The sequence below is a fragment of the Myiozetetes cayanensis genome, unplaced genomic scaffold (assembly GCF_022539395.1).
Source record: "Myiozetetes cayanensis isolate MyiCay16 unplaced genomic scaffold, myiCay2020 scf29, whole genome shotgun sequence".
In the NCBI taxonomy this organism is placed as follows: Eukaryota; Metazoa; Chordata; class Aves; order Passeriformes; family Tyrannidae; genus Myiozetetes; species Myiozetetes cayanensis.
This window is the reverse complement of record NW_026087510.1, coordinates 6159684-6179002: the sequence shown is the minus strand read 5'-3', so window position 1 is coordinate 6179002 and position 19319 is coordinate 6159684. Positions and strand designations below refer to the sequence as shown.

The following is a 19319-nucleotide window of genomic DNA, read 5'->3' as shown; positions in this document are numbered from 1 at the left end:
CCATGGCAACGGGGGCGGGGCCCGCGCGTCACGGCTGACGTCAGCTGCGCGCGGCGCCCCCCCGCGGCCGACGGCGGGAAGCGGTTTTGGGGCGAAACCCGCCGGGAACGGGAAACTCGGCGCTCGTGACGTCACTGCGCCACGGAACGCCGTCCCGGGCCTCGCCCCGGAGGGGAGAGGGACGTCGGAGAGCGGTGAAGTGACGTCACGGCCGCGGGGCGGGAGGGGCCGCGGTTTTGGGGCGAAACCCCGCGAGGAAAGGGGGAAAAGAGAGCAGGGGGGGAGACCGGCCAGTCGGGGGGGACACGTGTTCGCCGTGACACCGCTCCGACAGGGGCACCCCTCCTCTCGGCGGCGTGACGTCACTTTGGCGGCGCTGTGACGTCACGGGGCAAAACGCCGCGGGCTCGCTCCTCGTGACCTCACCGCCCGCGGGGACATGAGGGACACGGGCACACACACGGGCACACACACGGACACACACACACACACGGACACGCGGGGACTGGGGTTGTGACGTCACGGATCCGCACAATGACGTCATTGCGGGGCGGGCGGGCCTTCCCGCGGCGCGCGCGGCGGAAGCGGAAGCGGCGCGCGGGCGGCGCAGGCGCGCGGGGCCGAGCGCAGGGGCCGCGCCCGCCATGGAGTCGCGGGGGAAGGAACCGCAGCCGCAGCCGCAGCCGCCGTGAGTGCGGGGGCGCCGCGGGACGGCCCGCCGGGGAGCGGGGAGCGGGGAGCGGGGGGGAGCGGGGCCGCCCCGCTGAGCCCAGCCCGCCGCGGGGGGCGTGAGCCCGGTGGTCCCGCGGCTCCTCCTGCGGCGATTCCCGCGGGGACCGTGCGGGGTCTGCAGCGCCCCCGGTGCGGGAGCTGGGCCCGGTTAGCCCGCAGAGGGGGCTGAGGGTGGATGCCGTCACAGGCGCGTCCCGGGGGTGTTCGGAGCGGTGCCGCGCTCTGCTCGGGGACGCGGCCGCGGACCGGACCGAACCGTGAGGAACGAGCGAGCGGCTGCCCAGGGAGGGCGGGGAGCGTCCCAAGCCCACCTGGATGTGCTCCTGTGTCACCTGCTCCAGGTGGCCCTGCCTCGGACAGGGCGATCCCCAGAGGTGTCTCCCAGCTCCAGCCATTCTGTGATTCCGGGATCAATCCCGCCGCTCCCGGAGCCAGATTATCCACCTGGGCCGTGGAGCTCAGTGGCTGTAAGCTGGATCTCTGGACATTAATAGGGGCTAATCCCCAAAGTATCAGCGTTTGCTGTCGGGTTATTAAAGCTCAGGTGTGGGTCTGCAGAGCATCCTTGGAGCTGGCCTTTGTTTTCCAGTCCGTGGCTCCAGGGAGAATGCCAGATGCATGGAATAACATCGCTGTTGTTGTTGTCAGCCAGCCACCAGTGCTCACAGGAACTGTGGGTGTCAGGAAGGGCAGTGTTTTCCAGCAGCCAGGCAGCCCTTGTTCCCCAGCCATGGCACTGCTGGAAGCAGCTGGTGTGGGAACTGTTCTTTCCACAGGAACAGGATGGGCATGGGGGACTCCAACCCGGCAGCAGTGCCACATGCTGCTGAGGACATCCAGGGGGACGACAGGTGGATGTCACAGGTGAGGCTGGAGGGGCACGGGGGGCCCTGGGAGGGGGGATCCCCATCCCTGGTCACACTTGTGACCCTGAGCCCAGTTGTGTGTCCTGCCTGTGTGTGCTGTCGTGGTGGAGCAAGGGAGGAGGGGTGTGGAGCATCTCTCTGATGGGGAGAGGCTGTGGGAGCTGAGCCTGGTTACTCCTCTCTCGCAGCACAATCGGTTTGTCCTGGACTGCAAAGACAAGGAGCCCGACGTGCTCTTCGTGGGGGACTCCATGGTGCAGTTGCTACAGCAGTACGAGGTAGGGATGAAGTGGGGAGGAAAGTGGGTTAGAGCAGCTGGAGTGTGTCTCTCTCTAACCCAGGAGCTGCTGATCACGTGCAATACTGATGGTTCCCTCTGTTCCCGTTTCACTGCTGTCTCCTGAGGCGTTCCTGCCCTGCTTCCTGAACTCCCCAGTGCCTGGGCACGGCTTTACTTGGCTGCTTGACCTCCCTGAGCTGTTTGTCTCCTTCTCTGGGGCCATGGCCAACTGCCTTCATTTTGGCACACGTACAGAGCCCCCTGGCCCTCAGATTCCAGCCTCCCATCAAATCCCCTGTGGGTGTCCCTGCTGTGGCCAGAACACGTTTAACCCCGTAGCACTCGAGGTGCCTGAGGCACTGGCACACTGGCTTCTCCCTAAAACTGCTGGGGCAGAGAAGAGCAGTGGCTTTTTGGCTCTTGGGGCAAAGAAGAGCTCTGCTCCACCGTGGGTGGCAGCTGAGCAGCTTTGTTCTACAAGAGCTGCTTCCCTTTGTTCTAGTTTTGTTACCTGGGGATGAAAAGGATTTAATCAGGTCACGGATTCCTCCTTCAGAGGTCCCGTGCCTAAGTCTGCAACAGATCAGCTGGGGTCTCTGCTGAGTTGGGCAAATCACTGCTCAGGAAATCTTCCCCTTTGTGCCAGGTCTGAGAGACTGAACATCAGCAGCTCTGTAAAGTGAAGCCTCACCCTGTGTCTAAATGCCCTTTGTGGAGTGAGTTTTGAGAGAAGGGCTCCCATTAACCCTCGGTGTAGTGTGTTCCCTTCTCACTCGGGATGCTGCTCTGAAACAGCACCTTGATTTCTGCTTACAGATATGGCGAGAGCTCTTCTCACCACTCCATGCACTGAATTTTGGGATTGGTGGAGACACCACAGGACATGTTCTATGGAGACTGAAGAACGGTGAACTGGAGAACATTAAACCCAAGGTACAAGCAGAGAACCCAGCCGGGCAGCCCTGTGCTGACTGAGGGCAGACCCTCCCCGCAGCTCACCAGCCACCGGTGATGTTTATTCAGGGATTTCAGGGTCATCAGCCTGTTACAACTCGCTCTGGAAAAGCTGCAAACATTCTTTTTTTTTTTTTTCCTCCTTGTAGGTCATTGTTGTTTGGGTTGGAACAAATAATCACGAAAACACAGCAGAAGAAGTAGCAGGGGGGATCGAGGCCATCGTGCGCCTGATAAACGCCCAGCAGCCACAGGCCAAAGTCATTGTACTGGTACGTCTCCAGGAGCAGTCACTTTATCTGTCCTCTGCTTTGTGCCTCCCCTTGCTGGCTTGGCTTTGCAGGAGTTCTCCTCTGGCCCTTGCAGAGGGGGGTGGACTCATCCCATTAGCTCTGCCACTCCAAAGTGTTGCTGAGGAAGTGCTGTGAGGGGAAGATAAGTGCCCAAATCCTAGTTGGCTTCCTTATCCTAACAGCTTAGCTGCTCCCTCTCTTACTGAGAAGCTGGGCAATGGCAGGAAAAAAGCCCAAAAGAACAGAAGCTGTTATATTTAAAAATTAAAAGAAAGCAGGTGCCCTGCCAGTCATGCTTGTAGCTCATCTGCATTTCACATTAGGTCTGAACAGACAAATTCTGATTCAAGGGATGAGTTCCTCTTGTCACAGCCATCGTAAATCTTGACAGGCAGCCCGAGTTGGAAGGGAAAACAGGCCTCCTGTTGCCATCAGACTCACACAGAGCACTTTTTTTGCCTCCTTCATGTACCAGGGCCTGCTACCTCGTGGAGAGAAGCCAAACCCGCTGCGGCAGAAGAACGCCAAGGTGAACAACCTGCTCAAAGCCTCGCTCCCCAAACTGCCCAACGTCCAGCTGCTGGACGTGGACGTGGGCTTCGTGCACTCGGATGGCACCATCTCCTACCACGACATGTTCGATTTCCTGCACCTGACGGGCGGGGGGTACGCCAAGGTCTGCAAGCCCCTCCACGAACTGATCATGCAGCTGCTGGAGGAGACCCCCGAGGAGAAACGAGCTGCCCTGGCCTGAGCCGCCCGTGTCAGCGCCGAGAGCATCATCCAGCCCATCAGATCAGTTCTGTCACTGGCACTACAGAATCCTTCTTTCTTAAAGCACTTTCCATTATAGAATGTTACCGGATGTCCGTACCTAGTGTTTTGAGGGGGAAGGCTCATGTTTAACTGGTCTTGTACGTACGAGGGCCGGCTTGGTTGGTTTTATTGCAGGAGGAAATTAGCTGAAGAAGAGTTTTACTTTTAAACCATTCCTCATTTAAAACGAGAACAGGACTGTCACTCTGTGCCCCTCTCATGTCTTGTTGCTCTGTGGTTGTCCTAGAACCCCTTGTAGCCTGTCCGACACTGCTCCTGGCTCACCATTCCTGGCTGCAGCCATCGTGCTCTGTGTATTTGCCTGGGAACAAGAATCACATTCCACTTGCAAAAGCCAGAACAGATGCATTTTTCCAAACTCGGTCCCACCTTTTAGAGGTTTGGGGTTTTTTGGGGGGTTTGTGGTTTTTTTTGTTTGTTTGTTTGTTTATTGTTTGTTTTTTTTTTACTGGGGGGTTTAAATGAAACGTGTTGCTTTCTCACTCCTTTCTGAAGCAGCATGAAACTGGAATTCAGAAATTTAAAGAAGCAAACGGTTACCTGAGCTCGTGCAACGCTCCCAGGTGCTTGTCTCGTGCTTGTCTGCCCATGCCTGCTAGCCAGGGCACCTTCCCTCCCACGCAGCTCTCCCGGGGGCACCTTCCTTGCCTCCCACGCAGCTGTCCCGGGAGCATTCCCATTCGGGTGCTGCTGCTCTCCCCTGCTCCTGCTGCCCGTGGTGTCGCTGGCTTTTAGCAGTTGCTCAGTGTAGGATTTTAATGATCCATTAATCTGGCAGTCACTTCCTTGCTCCCTGGAACTGACAGACATGCCTCTGAGGTCCCTGCACCACAGGGCTCTTTGCAGTGCTGTTCCTTGTTCCTTTTTTCTTCTGTTTTTTATCAAGTATGAGTGAGCGTTACATCCTTTTTTTTTCTAAAGCAAACCCACATGAACAGCCCCTGGCTGCAAGGCCCAAATCACTCTGAAGCTTTACAGATCCCAAGGTGTATATTTCTTTGTTGCTACTGGTTTACTTGTATAAACATTTTATTTGAGCAACTACAGCCTCTTACAGTATAAAGTGAAGTTAAGGCATAGCTTTTCCTGCCCTGGACACTGCTCCTAACCTCTAGCAAGTGAGCTGGAGGGGCAGGTGCCCTCCTAAGGGGCTGTGGCTCAGTGGGATTTCAGTTTGGTTTGCAGTTAGGAGGGCTGGTTTTAGTGAGACAGCCTTTCATTTAAAACTGAGAGGTTCTCTTTCAGAAAGAAACAGTTTGGACCCAAGAAGCAGGGCCCTGGATGGGTTGATGACTTGAAAATTGATAACTATTTTAAACCGAGTCTCTTCCTCCCTGGCTTACCTGCCGGAGCTGGAGCTCAGTGGTGCCACACTGGCCTCGCTGGGTTTGTGCTTCCCGTGGGACCCACGTGCAGGTAAATCTGGGAGGAACAGAGAGCTTCACTCCGTGTGCCGAGGGACGTGCTCAGGTGTCAGGTCCTTGCTGAAGCCCATAGGTACTGTACATAGTCTGTCTGCCCTTTGCTGTAGCCAAGGGGCTGGTGTGTAACTCTGACCTAGCATTGAGGAATCCCGTAACGCCCCACCTCATCCCCCTCCTCCTGTAGATTTGATCATAGCAGGATTCCTGCCTGGATTGCATGCATAGTGTGTGTTTTGTTTCCAGTATATGTGATCTACACACAGATGAAGGAAAGGTGAAGTGTTCCCCTTGCCAGGATCAGATGCAGGGAGTTGCGGAGTGCCATGGGAGAGGAGGGATCGTGATCCAGATCAGGAATGCTGCTCCCTGAGGCTGGCTTTGCACTCCTGGCCTTGCAGGGCAGGCTGTGAGGGAACGCTGCTCACGCTTCCCATAAGGTGCTGGCTGGAGAAACTGGGGAAGGGCAAGTGTAAAATCAAATGCTAAAAGTAGGCTGCAGTGGAGAGTTCTTGGGAAAGGGCTTATCCCACCCCCAGCCCCCTCAGGGAGCCAGGATAAACCCCATTCTACTCCCTGAGAGCTTTCCATCTCTCCAGGCTTGTGAGAAAAGGCAAGTGTGTGCTAGTTAATCTGTGCATCCCTGCTTTCCTTCCCGCTGCTGCTGCTGCTGCATTTGGCTGAAGAGATGCTAACCAGGAATGTACTCCAGTAAAGCTCCGACTTCTCCGCTCGGCACCCTCTGCCCGCTGTGAGTCAGCCCCTCTGGCAGGGTGCCGAGTGGACCGGGAGGTTTGGCAGCATCCGGAGGCCCTGGAGTGTCACCAGGGAGGCTCTGCTGGCTCTGCTTTGGCTTGGCTTGCTGAGGTGCCACGCTCTGTGCTGGTTCAGTGCTCACGGCTCGGCTCCATCCCTGGTGCTGGAGAGGGAGGATGGCGTCTTCTCCACTCAAACTTGGCTCTGCCTGGCAGGAAACTGCCCTGCTCACTTGAGAGGTGTTGTGAGCAAGAGGGTTCTGCCTCCTCGCTCACCTAGTGCTGAAAACCGAGTGCCTCGTGTGGGAAAGCTTCAATTTCAGCTCTGGATGTCCCTCGGGACAGGCCTGGGCTGGATCTAAGGGCTCCTCTAAGTGAGCATTCCCAGTTTGGTGTTTATTGCAGCAGAGAGGAAAACAAACTAACAGAAGGTGTGAAATGTCAGTCTTGTGAGGTGCGGGGCGGGAGGACGAGGCAGGACGGGAGCCGTGAGGAGGAAGGCCTGTCCCTCCCCTCGCTGCCCGCCCGCCGCCCTGAGCCTTCCCCGGGACACAACCATTGTGATTCTGCTTTGGCAAAAATGCATCGGCTGGTAGAACTCACTGTTAGTGCATATTTCGATATAAATGTCAATGTTTCACCCACCGTGTCGCCGCCTGTGTGTGTGTGTGTGTGTGTACGTGCTGAGGCATCTCCTGCCTCTGTCTCGGTCACTCCTGGTTGGTCTCCGCGGGGCTGAGGAAGTGCTGCCAAACCTCCCTGGCTCTGGGAGTTGTGCTCAGCCAGATCCTCGCTCCTGATTTAGTTCCTGCTTTTCCCCACTCCGTTTGGGGCTTTTTCTTGTCTGTTTTTCCTCCTTTCTCCGTGCAGAGCTGAGGTCCTGCTCCAAACCTGTGAGTGCGGTGCTGCAGGTAAAGGGAACCGGTATTTCGGCCCTCCACAGGACATAGGCTTGTGCTCAGCTGCCGAGTGGTTTATCTCTAATAGCCCTGGAGTGAACAGGGAAGGCACATCCCCACGCAATCCCCCTCACGGCCATCCCGTGGAGGCGACTCGAGTTCGATCCGAGTCGGTTGGAGTTCTGCTTCTAGTCCCGCATGGGCGTCCATCTGTCCCTGAGGTCATTCCATCTGCCACCAGCGTCACCACCTGTACCTGGAAACGACATGCAGACTGTCCAAACCAGGGGATCCTCAGGGAGAGGAGGCCCAGAGAAATAAAGTGCACAATAGCAGCAGCACTTGTCTCGTGCCGTTTATCCCATGGAGCCGGAGGCAGAGGTCCTGGATGTCTGAGCGAACTCAGAAAGTGGCTTTGGGACAGGTGATGTGGGGCTGAGCCGCTTCAGAGGGGGATTTTAAACCAAAAAAACCAACTGCAGACAGAAAATGTGATATAAAGGCCCCAGAGCCCTTGGAGAGAGGCCTGGAGCTGGCTCAGCAGCAGCTGGGACTGGGGTGCTTTCAGAGATGCACACTAAACGCAGCGTGGCATCATTCCTGCTTCCCTGATGAACACAGCCGTGGGAGAACTTCCAAATCACTTCAGCCTCGGGTGATGAGGGGTGCTGCAAACTGGGGGGAGGCTGCCGGAGCCCCTGCGGGAATCCAGAGAGCAGCAGGAGAAAGGGATGGGGCAGAGCCATCCATTGCCTGGCAGGGGATTATTCCGTGTCCCCACGGACTCTGGGGACAGGCAGGCTGGGCGAGGGGCTTGGTGGGTGTCTGGAGCATGGGCACGGCCCTGGGACTTCCCTGCAGGGAGGAGGACAGGGACTCCAGTAGGGTTTCCTCTGAAGCAGGGGCTCCTCTATGGGGCCAGGCTTCCCCTCTGGGGTCCTATATATGAGCAGGGCTCCACAACAGAGTGGGGCTTCCCCTGTGGGGTCCCATATGGAGCAGGGGCTCCTTTATGGAACCGGGCTTCCCCTGTGGAGTCCTATACAGGATGCGGGTCCCCTGTAAACCCTATGGCGTCCTATATAGGACAGAACTCCCCTACGACGTCCTGTATAGGGTGGGGGCTCCCCTATAGGACACGACTTCCCCTGCGGGGTCCCATATGGGACCGGGCTTCCCGTGGGGGATTCCATAGGGAGCAGGGGCTGCCCTACATCCCCGGGCTTCCCCCGCGGGTCCCTTGGAGGGGGGTTCCCCTCCGGGCCGGTCCCCCCCGGCCCCGCCCGCCGCGTCACTTCCCCGACCGGGCGCTGTAACCCGCGACGGGAGTGACGTCACCGCCGGTCCGTGTTTACCGCGGCTGCGGAACGGGAAGGGACAGAGGGACAGCGCCGGCATCGGGACCCGGCACCGGGTACCGGCACCGGGCACCGGCCCCGCGCTCTGCCCGCAGCGCCAGCGCGGCCCCGCTCCGGCCCCGGCCATGGGGCAGCGCGCCCGGGCGCGCCCCGGCTGAGCGCCCCGTCCCGTCCCGTCCTGTGCCGTGCCGTGCCGTGCCGTCCCGCCCCGCGGACCTTGGCCGGGGATGCTGGCGGGATGCCGGGCTCCGGAGCGGCCGCGCTGGCCCGGGCGCTGCTGGCCGGGGCGCTGCTGCTGCTGCCCCCGCCGCCCGTCCTGCCCCAGCCCCAGTGGCGGAACGTGAGCGAGACGGAAGCCCAGTTCAACACCACCTACACCGACCGGGTGGACGCCAACCTGCTCCACATCTACGCCTTCAACCACAGCGTGCGCAGGAACATGGTGAGCCGGGTGGTCGCCACCGCCGCGTCCCCCGCGGGCTGGGTGTCCCCTGGGGTCCCTTGCCCCGGGGGTGTTGGGCGTGCGGGGCACGGCAGCCTCTTGCCACGGCGGCCGAGCAAAGTCCAGACCTGGCCCGACCTGCCCGGCCAACGCCTCGCCTTCCCCTGTCCCCGCAGACCGAGGGCGTGCGGGTGTCGGTGAACGTCCTCTCCGACCACAAGGACCTGCCCGTGCTCTTCGTGGTGAGGCAGAAGGAGGCGGTGGTCTCCTTCCAGGTGCCGCTCATCCTCCGGGGTCTGTGAGTACCAGCGGGATCCCCACGCTGGGATCCCCGGGCTGGGATCCCCCCACAGGGTTTCCCCCTGCGTTGGGGTCACACAGCCGCTCCTGCCCCAGGTACCAGCAGGAAGTACGCGTACCAGGAGGTGAGCCGCACGCTCTGCCAGCCGCAGACCAAGGCCGAGGTGGAGACCCAGCACTTCTACGTGGATGTCTCCACGCTCTCCCTCAACGCCTCCTACCAGCTGCGGGTCACCCGCGTGGAGAACTTCGTGCTGCAGTGAGGGGACCCCCGTGCCACAGGCCCGCTCCCTGCCTGCTGCCCGTGGGGGCTGTGGGGGCTACAGGCTCCCCTTGCCACCCATCAACTCTCTGTGCTCTCTCTGCAGGACAAATGAAAGGTTCAGCTTCAACGCCACGGCCTCCCAGCCGCAGGTGAGGGGAGCTGGCACAGCGTGGCACGGGAGGGGGGCTGTGCCACGTGGCTGCCATGGCAGCAGTGGGCCATTTTCCCCTGCAGTACTTCAAGTATGAGTTCCCTGAGGAAGTGGACTCGGTGATCGTGAAGGTGACCTCAGCCATGGCCTTCCCCTGCTCCGTCATCTCCATCCAGGACATCCTGGTAGGTTTGGGCAGTGGGGTCTCTGGGTGATCCATCAACCCAGCAGGGCTGACGGGCTCTCTGCCCCCCCAGTGCCCCGTCTACGACCTGGACAACAACGTGGCCTTCATTGGGATGTACCAGACCATGACGAAGAAGGCGGCCATCACGGTGCAGGTGGGCACGGGCCTGTGCCGTGGGGCTGAGCCACTCCCAGCCCCTGCCCGGTGCTGCCGGGTACCTCCAGCTATCAGAGCTCGCAGAGGGTATCCCTGGGATAACCTCTGGCATGGGAGACCCCCAGCTGGGCTCTGCTGACCCCCATCTCTCCCCCCCTGGAATGGCTGCTGCAGAAGAAGGATTTCCCCAGCCACAGCTTCTACGTGGTGGTGGTGGTGAAGACAGAGGATGAGGCATGTGGGGGGGCTCTGCACTACTACCCCCTCTCCAAAAATGCCTCTCCAGGTACACAGGGGGCTGGGGGAGGCACCACCCTGCTGCTGTGGGCTGTGTGTGGGGACACACTGGGGACAGGGCAGAGGCTGAACTCCAGCTGTGCCCTCTCCCAGATGAACCTGTGGATCAACAAAACCGGCAGAAGACGCTGGAGGTGGTGGTGTCACCTGCCATAACCTGTGAGTCTGGGAGGGGCTGGGTGTGCTGGGGCTGGTGGGCTCTGCAGGGACCTGCAGCAGGTCCCCAGAGGTGCCACCCCCGCTGAGGGCTTGTCCTGGCTCTGCGCAGCGGAGGCCTACGTGAGCAGTGTGCTCTTCTGCCTCAGCATCTTCCTCTCCTTCTACATCCTCACGCTGCTCATCGCCTGCTGGGAGAGCTGCCGGTGAGTCCCTGGGCGTTGCTGCCCCTCGGTGTGCTGGGCCACGGGCACCATCCTGTCCCTGATGTGGTGGGGGCCCTCAGGCTGTGCCCCCTTGCCACAACCAGACTGATGGCTGCTTCCCTCGGCAGGCAGCACAAGAGGAAGGGGCTCCTGTCAGCCATGGACTCACCCAACCTGGACACAGGTGAGGGATGGAGGCAGCCAGTGGCATGGAGGGACCTGCCTGCGGGGTTCCCACTTATTCTATCCTCTTGAGCCCTGCTTCTGCAGGAGTTCCCACTATCCCCTTGAGCCCTGCTTGCCCCTCACCTCCCTGGGGACCAATCCCAGTGCCAGGGGTTCAGGGAGGTCCCAGAGTTCTCCACTGTGGGGCTGGCAGGGCTGCTGCTGGGGCTTTGCATCTCACCAGCTCTGTCTTTCTCTTCCCACGGCTTTCCGGGGACTCCCAGCATCACTCCTGGGTAGGTGCCAGCTCTGTCCTTGGCTCTGAGCTCGCTCTGTGCCAGGGCAGGGGTGTGGGGCAGTGCTCTGAGCCCAAGGGCCGTGCAGCCCCGGGACAGGGGTGCCACCAGGGCTGACAGGGACCATCCTGTCCCGCAGGTCACTCCCGCAGCATCCCCGACTCCTTCCTGGGCCGTGGTTATGACAGCTACGGTTACGGCTCCTTCGGTGAGTGCTTGTGCTGTGCCCCCCGTCCTTCACCCCCCTGCCCACGGGCCGTGCCCACCCTCTGCCTGTCCTTGCAGGGAACGGCTCCTCCAGCAGCACTGAGGGCGTCACGGACAGCCTGGGCTCCACAGAAGTCTCCTACAGTTACGTGGGTGAGTCGTGGGGCGACTGGTGTGGCCTCAGCCCTGCAGAGCCACATGCCCAGTGGCATCCTGGCTCTGCCCGTCTCTGGGAAGGGTCCCGGGGCTGGCAGCCCCTCCGTGCAGCCCACAGCGGGGTCTCCATTGGCGGACACGTGCAGGGGAGCCCCGCTCCCGTAACTGTGGCTTTCCTTTGAAGGGCAGGAGCAGTTCAAGCGGCGCACGCCCTCCGCCCCGACGAGGCCGCTGAGCATTCCCATGGGTAGATGCTGGTACCGGGCAGGGTTGGGCCAATCAAGGCGAAATCTGCCCAGCCCCAAGCTCGTGCCCGGGGCACAGAGCACCCCAGCTCCCCTCCCTCAGAGCAAGGGCAGCGCCAGGGGGCTGCGGGGCAGGACGTTGTTTGCTGTCCCCCGGCTGTCCCCAGTGTGGCAGAGCCCCGGGGGACGGGCATGGGTGACGTTCACCCACATGGCACAGCCACCACGTGTCCCCCGGGCAGGGACAGCGCAGGGTCCGGGGGAGTGGAGCCTGTCCCCGGTGAGAGTTGTCAGGGAGGCAGCCGAGTGGTTAATTGGGTGTGATTGGGGTCCCACAGGGTGGGTGCCAGGGTGGGCTGGGCCGGGGGCTGCTCTGAGGCCCTGGCTCGGCTGCAGGGGAGCGGTCCCTGGAGAACGTGGCCTGCCGGCCCCGCCTGGACTCGCTCAGCTCCATCGAGGAGGACGACTACGACACCCTGGCTGACATTGACTATGACAAGAACGTCATCCGCACCAAGGTGTGTCCCATCCCCGCCCCCAGTCCCCGTCAGCCACTGCCCCACTGCCCCGACGACCCCTCACCAACCTCTCCTTCCAGAAATACCTGTGTGTGGCTGACCTGGCGCGCAAGGACAAGCGGGTGCTGCGGAAGAAGTACCAGATCTACTTCTGGTGAGTGGGGAGCAGTGGGGCTGGGGGCACTGAGCAGTGTCCCAACCCAGGGCAGGCAGCAGGGACCCCCTGACACCCCCCTGCCTCTCCCAGGAACATCGCCACCATCGCTGTCTTCTACGCCCTGCCCGTCATCCAGCTCGTCATCACCTACCAGACGGTGAGTGGGGCAGGTTGGCAGCAACTGGGGCTCCCGGGAGCTCTGGGGGCTGCAGTCCCAAACCGTGCTCCCCAGCACAATGGGGACATCCCTGGGGGTCCCCCCTGACCCTCACCCTGCCGGTGAACGCAGGTGGTGAACGTCACCGGCAACCAGGACATCTGCTACTACAACTTCCTGTGTGCCCACCCTCTGGGGAACCTCAGGTGGGTTCAGGAGGGGTGGTGGGGGCTAGCTGGGGGTCCCCTGTGCCCGGGGCTGGGCTGTGGCAGGGCCCCAAGGACAAGGAGGGGTCCACAGTACTCAGGTGTGGACTGGCCCCTCGCAGCGCCTTCAACAACATCCTCAGCAACCTGGGCTACGTCCTGCTGGGTTTGCTCTTCCTGCTCATCATCCTGCAGCGCGAGATCAACTACAACCGGGCGCTCCTGCGCAACGACGCCCATGCCGTGGTAAGAGACTGGGGGCTGCTGGGGCGCCCCGGGGAGGGGGCTCAGCCCCCCAGGAACCCCCCTCTTCCCCTGCCCTCCGCCCCACAGGAGTGCGGCATCCCCAAGCACTTCGGGCTCTTCTACGCCATGGGCACGGCGCTCATGATGGAGGGGCTGCTCAGCGCCTGCTACCACGTCTGCCCCAACTACACCAACTTCCAGTTCGGTGAGTGCCCCCCCAGCCCCCACTGCCCACGCCGGGGCCGCCCCCACACCCCTCTCACCGCTGTGCCCCCCCAGACACCTCGTTCATGTACATGATCGCGGGGCTCTGCATGCTGAAGCTCTACCAGAAGCGCCACCCAGACATCAACGCCAGCGCCTACAGCGCCTACGCCTGCCTGGCCCTCGTCATCTTCTTCTCCGTGGTCGGCGTGGTGAGCAGGGCGGGCGCTGTGGTGGGGGGACACTCACACATGTGGGTCACCCCCACAGCTCACTGCCCGCCCCCCCGCTCTCCCTGCAGGTCTTTGGGAAGGGGAACACGGCCTTCTGGATCGTCTTCTCTGTCATCCACATCTTGGCCACGCTGCTGCTGAGCACCCAGCTCTACTACATGGGGCGCTGGAAGCTGGGTGAGGGCAGGCACCGTGAGCAGGGTGGGCGGGGGGCAGCGCAGTGGCCCCCCCAGTGTCACCTCCCCTCTCCCCACAGACTCGGGCATCCTGCGCAGGATCCTGCACGTGCTGTACACGGACTGCGTCCGGCAGTGCAGCGGGCCCATGTACGTGGTGAGTGCTGGCACCGGGGCCCCTCTGGCTCTGCAGAGACCCCTCCTGGCAGCCCCTGCCCCAGAGTGGCTGCCCACTGCCCCTCACAGCCCCCCTGCCCTTTGCAGGACCGAATGGTGCTCCTGGTCATGGGGAACATCATCAACTGGTCACTGTAAGTGCGGAGCCAGACCCCACCCTGCTTCTTCCCGTCCCTGCCGCTGCCCCCACCCTGCTCCTGCCGTCCATCCACTGGGGCTGGGCTGAGGACAGCCAGCTCGTGGCAGCTGTGAGCCCAGCATGACAGGTCCCCCTGCAGCTGTGGCACCCGGTGTCCCCACGTGCCGCCTGACCTCCTGGGGGTTGCTGGCATGCTTGGGGACAGCGGGCACACGGGCACCACAGGGGGCCCCAGGCTGTGCTGACCCTGCTGCCTGTCCCTGCCTCCCCAGCGCTGCCTACGGCCTCATCGTCCGCCCCAATGACTTCGCTTCCTACCTGCTGGCCATCGGCATCTGCAACCTCCTCCTCTACTTCGCCTTCTACATCATCATGAAGGTGGGAGCTGAGCCCCTGGCCCCATGGGCCTGTCAGGGAGGGCAGGGCAGGGCAGGGCACTGCTGCCAGCTCCTGCCTGCACAGTGACACCGGGCTCTCCCACAGCTCCGCAGCGGCGAGCGCATCAAACTCATCCCCCTGCTCTGCATCATCAGCACCTCCGTGGTCTGGGGCTTTGCCCTCTTTTTCTTCTTCCAGGGGCTCAGCACCTGGCAGGTGAGTGGGAGGGTGGCCCAGGCAGTGGGTTGGGCAGGGTGGCCACAGGTGGGCACAGTGACACTGGCCCTGTCCCCAACAGAAAACGCCAGCAGAATCTCGGGAGCACAACCGTGACTGCATCCTGCTCGACTTCTTTGATGACCACGACATCTGGCACTTTCTCTCCTCCATCGCCATGTTCGGCTCCTTCTTGGTAGGTGCTGGTTCCTCCAGCACAGCAGACCCTGCCCCTGCCCCCCAGCTCACCATGACCCACTCTCCTCGCTCCCCTTGCTCCACAGGTGCTGCTGACACTGGACGATGACCTGGACTGCGTCCAGCGGGACAAGATCTATGTCTTCTAGGAGCCCGCAGCCTCACGCTGCCCTGGGACTGTGCCAAACGCCCGGCTGCAGCCCTGGGAGGGGCGACCCACCCCCGGGGAGGGATGTCCGTGCTGCAGGTCCTGCCAGCCACTCCGTCCCCCTCCCCACTCAGCCTGGGGGTCCTGGTGCACCTCCTCCCTGTCAGCCGGGTCCCTCCAGGCACTATGTGCCCATCCCTGGACCTGTCGTGGCCAAAAACAGGGCTGGGGGGCCACTGGGGCACCGTCCTCGGTGGCAAGTGACACTGGAAAAGGTGCTGCTGCTCCGTGTCCCTGTGCCCGTGGGCGCGGTGAGGGGATTGTGGCGAGCGCCGTGCCAGCAGCCCCGTGGCCCCCCGAGCTCGCGGGTGTGGGTCTCTCTTCAGTGCCTGAGTCGTATGGGTGGGAGGTGGGGGTGTGTGGGGCCAGACAGGCCCCACTCGTGTCTCCTGCAGTGTCCCGGGTTGGGGGTGGCCGCGGCAGGGCCCTGTTGCCGCTCCCACCGAGGTGCCGCGCGCTGTCCACGCGTGGATCTGCTGGGAAGGGACTTGCATTAAAGTGTCTGCACTTTGCCTGTGCCTGCTGCCTCCTGCCTGGGCAGCAGGAGCCCGGGGGGGTCTCAGGGGGCAGCTGCCACGATGTCAGCCAGGCACTGCTGGGCACTCCTTCCCACGGGATTTTGGGAGAGTGGAGATGCTGCAGCCCTGCTGCTGCTCTGGAGAACCTCTGTAGGCGGTCTGTGGGGCACAGGGTGGGGGCTGGCAGTCCCAGGGTAGGAGGGGTGCCCGGGGGGGTTCCATTTCACAGGCCGCAAAGCTCCTGGGGGCCCCCGTGGCATCCCAGCGCGGTGCCAGGGCTGCTGTGTGCCCCGCCGTGCCCTGACCCGCTCCAGCTGGTGCCCGCGGGGCAGAGGGAATCCCGGGATGCTGCGGGATGCCCAGGCGCGGTGCCCGCGGGATGTCCCGGCCGGGCTCCGTGGGCGGTGGGTCACCACGGGGACCCCTCTGGGCCGCCCCGGCTCCCGGCGGTGAGCGCATGGGGAAACCAGCCATGAAGTCAGGGCGGGAGCCCTCGGCGCTGCCGCCTGGCTATAAAAGGATTTACTCCATCAGCCCCCGGCCCGGTTCCGCCCCGGCCCCGGCCCTGCTGGGGCGGAGGCACGCGGGGAATGCTCGGGCACGGGCTTTCGTCGCTGGTTTTCGGAGTCTTTCCCCAAATATGGTGCCTGGGATGGAGTCATGGAGCGCTGCGGGGCCGGGCGCCCCGGGAGGGAGGGCCGGGGGGGGCCGGGCCCCGCGCCCCGCTGACATCACCGTCCCGCCGCCCGCCTTTTAGCGCAAGGTCGGGGTCCCCGCAGGGCAGAGCGCTGGTCCCGCGCCGAGCATCGCCCTCGCTCCGTCTGCAGCCGCTTGTGAGTCCTGCCGCGGGGGAAAGGCGGGGGGGGGGGCGGCAGGGAGGGTCCCCGGGGTGCGGATGTCAGCCCCCGGCATGGGGGTGCTGCCCCCCCGGATTGGGGATCCTGTACCTGGGATTTCGAAGCCGCTCCCGGGACCGCGATCTGCTCCCTAAATGATGGGGATTCTATTCCTGCGGGTGGGATGCAGCTCCCCGGGATGGGGATGCTGCTCCCCGGATTGCACCGCTGCTCCCCGGAGGAGGGTCGGGCTGCCCTGCTCGGGCTGGGGTGGCTGCCGGGGCTCTGTCCTGCTCCTGCCCCTCAGGACCGCGTTCCCATCGGGGCTCTTTGCTACGGGTCCACCGGGCTCGGCCCCGCGAGGTCCGGAGGGGCCGTGCGGGGCTCAGGGCAGAGAGGAAGGGGCGAGTCCACCCCACACGTGTCCATTTCTGCCCCGTGTCTCGCAGGGTGCTGGCGGGGCCGGGGGTAGCTGCTGGGCACTGCCCACGGCCGGAGGAGCCGTGGGTCTGTGTGTGACCCCTCTGTGCCAGCCCGGGCCAGGGCACAGCGCGGCTGTGGCATCGCTGGACGTGCCCAGCGGTGTTGGGGTCTGGGCACAGGCTGCCCGGGGGGCTCGTGGGGTACCCCTGCACGGCTGGCAGCAAGCCGGGGCAATGAGCTGTGCCAGGTCTCAGCCCGTCCCGCAGGAGCTGCAGTGCCTGTGGCCAGCGGTCAGGATGAGCCCACAGCAGGCAGGGCGTGGGTGTGGGACCGAGCACACAACTCCCGGAGGGCGCAGCCCTGGGGCTCAGGGGCTTCATGCCAAGCAAGGACCTGTGCAGGGAGGAGCGAGGCCAGCTCCACCGAGGGCTTGGCTGCCGCTCACGGTGCCTCTCCCTCCTGGAATCCTCCCTGGCATCCTCCTTGGCATCTTCCCTGGCACCTCGGGCCCTGCCCGCAGCCAGCTACCTGCCATCACTGCCACAGCATGTCCTTACAAGGGCACGGGCACGGCTCCCACCGCTCCTGCCTCGCCCACGCTCCTCCCTGGCACCCGGACCCGCCACACCAAGGCTGCCCCATGGGCACCCTGCCCTGCCATGGTGTGGCCACCACGCTGTGACACAGCCACCCAGCCCTGTCATGGTCACCCTGCCACCTGGATCCTGGCACAGCCACTCCAGGGATGTTTGTGCCAACCAAGGGCTGGCGAGGGACGGGGATGAGGCTGCTCCCGTGCATAGCCTGAGCCAGGGAGTGAGGACAAGGCACCTCTGCCAGGACAGGAACCATCCGTCTGGGCAGGTTTTGAGGGTCATGGCTGTGAACTGACCTCCAAACACTCCTGGATGGAGCAAGGGAAGAGCCAAGAGAAGGCCATGTCCTTACTGCACCAGGGTGGGCAGTGGATGCCACAGGGATGCCGCAGAGTCCCTGGGTAGGGGGACGGCATCTCCGCAGCCTGACGGTCTCTGTGGTGCCACCAGGTCTCCCACCACTGCAGCCATGGCAAACAAAGGCCCAGCCTATGGCATGAGCAGGGACGTGCAGTCCAAGATCGAGAAGAAGTATGACGATGAGCTGGAGGACCGGCTGGTGGAGTGGATCGTGGCACAGTGCGGGTCCACCGTGGGTCGCCCCGAGCGGGGCCGCCTGGGCTTCCAGGTCTGGCTGAAGAACGGCATCGTAAGTGGGGTCCCGGGTGGGGTGGCTGGCGGGGGCTCCGCGGTGTTGCAGCAAGCCCAGGCTCTCCTCCGTGGCAGGTGCTCAGCAGGCTGGTGAACAGCCTCTACCCCGACGGCTCCAAGCCCGTCAAGATCCCCGACGCGCCGCCCACCATGGTCTTCAAGCAGATGGAGCAGATTGCCCAGTTCCTGAAGGCGGCCGAGGACTACGGTGTGACCAAGACAGACATGTTCCAGACCGTCGACCTCTTTGAAGGTGCGGGAGAGGGGGCAGTTGGGGCTGGGGGATCCAGGGCTGCTGTGCCGTGCCCTTCCTCACATCCCTCCCTCCGTCCCTCGGCAGCCAAGGACATGGCGGCGGTGCAGAGGACGCTGATGGCCCTGGGGAGCCTGGCGGTCACCAAGAACGACGGCAACTACCACGGGGACCCCAACTGGTTCATGAAGTAAGTGGGGGAGCGCAGAGCTGGGTGTGGGGACCCCTTTGCCCTGCAGCTGCCCAGAGCACCCTGGAGCACGTGGAGGGGGCACGCTGGGGAGGGAGAGGGGCTGGGGCACCCCTGGGGATCGGGGGGGCCGCTGGTCAGCCGGGTGGGTGCGGGTGCCCCACGATCCCTCCCTGTGCCCCGCAGGAAGGCGCAGGAGCACAAGCGGGAGTTCACCGAGAGCCAGCTGAAGGAGGGCAAGAACATCATCGGGCTACAGATGGGGACCAACAAGGGGGCGTCACAGGCGGGGATGAGCTACGGCCGGCCCCGGCAGATCATCAGCTAGGCACCCCCCTGCCGCCCCCAGCCCTCCCCAGCCGGGACCTCCGTCTCCGCTTCCCCCCGGCCCAGCGCCGCAGCCGCCCGAGCGTCAGCGGCCGCCACCAGCCCCGCACCGATTGGTATTTATTGAGGAGCAAACGCCCCCAAACGCCAGCCAACAACGCCCCAGCGCCAGCGGCCGCACGCGCCCCGCAGAGCCCCCCGCCCCGGGGCCGCAGCCCCGCGCCCAGCCCCGGGCAGCCTCTGCCCCCGGCCTCGCACCCCCGCCAGCCGGTCCTGCCCCCGCCGGCACCCACGGGTGTCCCACGGGTGGGATGGGCACGTGCCCCGGCCCACGGGGCGGCCCCCCCTGCCCGCAGCCCCCCCCACGAGCCCCGCGCCACTGCCGCAGAGATCCCTGCGAACGGGGAGACAAAGAGAACTGGGCCTCGGTTTTGTACTTGGTTTTTGTCGAAATTAAAAGGTTATATTCATCTAGTTGTGGCCTGACGAGGTTTCCTCCCGCCTGGCTGGTGACGCTGGAAAAGCTGAAGCCACCCTCCCTAAAAGGCCACGGCTGCTCCTTCTTCCAGCTCCAAACCTGGGAAAACCACAGCTGCGGATCAGCCTTTCCCTGCCCGCCTTGGAAGACTCTGCCCTCTCCCCCTGAGGCTCAACACCCACCTTCCTCTTCACTCCTTGCAACACTCTG

The 19319-nt window shown here is 63.3% G+C and overlaps 3 protein-coding genes across 10 annotated transcripts; all 3 read left to right on the top strand.

The window, feature by feature from the left end:
* The first annotated feature begins 55 nt into the window (after window positions 1-55).
* PAFAH1B2 (platelet activating factor acetylhydrolase 1b catalytic subunit 2) lies at window positions 56-7375 on the top strand. Of its 2 annotated transcripts, none has more exons than XM_050323069.1 (6): window positions 56-194; window positions 1509-1596; window positions 1787-1876; window positions 2695-2811; window positions 2982-3104; window positions 3601-7375. In XM_050323069.1, exons 2-6 carry the CDS (start codon window positions 1516-1518, stop codon window positions 3877-3879), a joined length of 690 nt encoding a protein of 229 aa, XP_050179026.1. In that variant the 5' UTR covers window positions 56-194; window positions 1509-1515; the 3' UTR covers window positions 3880-7375. The 2 variants fall into 2 exon arrangements, with proteins under 2 accessions (XP_050179026.1, XP_050179025.1); XM_050323068.1 differs by lacking the exon at window positions 56-194 and adding an exon at window positions 575-688.
* A 1013-nt stretch (window positions 7376-8388) lies between these two features.
* SIDT2 (SID1 transmembrane family member 2) lies at window positions 8389-15349 on the top strand. Of its 6 annotated transcripts, XM_050323152.1 has the most exons (28): window positions 8389-8837; window positions 9014-9135; window positions 9241-9396; window positions 9506-9551; window positions 9637-9738; window positions 9811-9894; window positions 10071-10182; window positions 10287-10352; window positions 10462-10555; window positions 10684-10739; window positions 11005-11016; window positions 11156-11224; window positions 11302-11376; window positions 11564-11626; window positions 12021-12142; window positions 12223-12296; window positions 12390-12456; window positions 12589-12662; window positions 12785-12908; window positions 12996-13113; window positions 13188-13324; window positions 13414-13522; window positions 13602-13678; window positions 13786-13832; window positions 14110-14215; window positions 14321-14431; window positions 14514-14627; window positions 14716-15349. In XM_050323152.1, the coding sequence occupies exons 1-28, from the start codon at window positions 8634-8636 to the stop codon at window positions 14776-14778; spliced, it is 2604 nt and encodes an 867-aa protein (XP_050179109.1). In that variant the 5' UTR covers window positions 8389-8633; the 3' UTR covers window positions 14779-15349. The 6 variants fall into 6 exon arrangements, with proteins under 6 accessions (XP_050179109.1, XP_050179110.1, XP_050179111.1 ...); XM_050323153.1 differs by lacking the exon at window positions 11005-11016; XM_050323154.1 differs by lacking the exons at window positions 11005-11016; window positions 11564-11626.
* A 692-nt stretch (window positions 15350-16041) lies between these two features.
* On the top strand, window positions 16042-19105 carry TAGLN (transgelin). Of its 2 annotated transcripts, XM_050323029.1 has the most exons (5): window positions 16042-16188; window positions 17661-17859; window positions 17937-18114; window positions 18202-18304; window positions 18491-19105. In XM_050323029.1, exons 2-5 carry the CDS (start codon window positions 17680-17682, stop codon window positions 18630-18632), a joined length of 603 nt encoding a protein of 200 aa, XP_050178986.1. In that variant the 5' UTR covers window positions 16042-16188; window positions 17661-17679; the 3' UTR covers window positions 18633-19105. The 2 variants fall into 2 exon arrangements, with proteins under 2 accessions (XP_050178986.1, XP_050178987.1); XM_050323030.1 differs by lacking the exon at window positions 16042-16188 and having other exon boundaries at window positions 17248-17859.
* The last annotated feature ends 214 nt before the right edge of the window (window positions 19106-19319 follow it).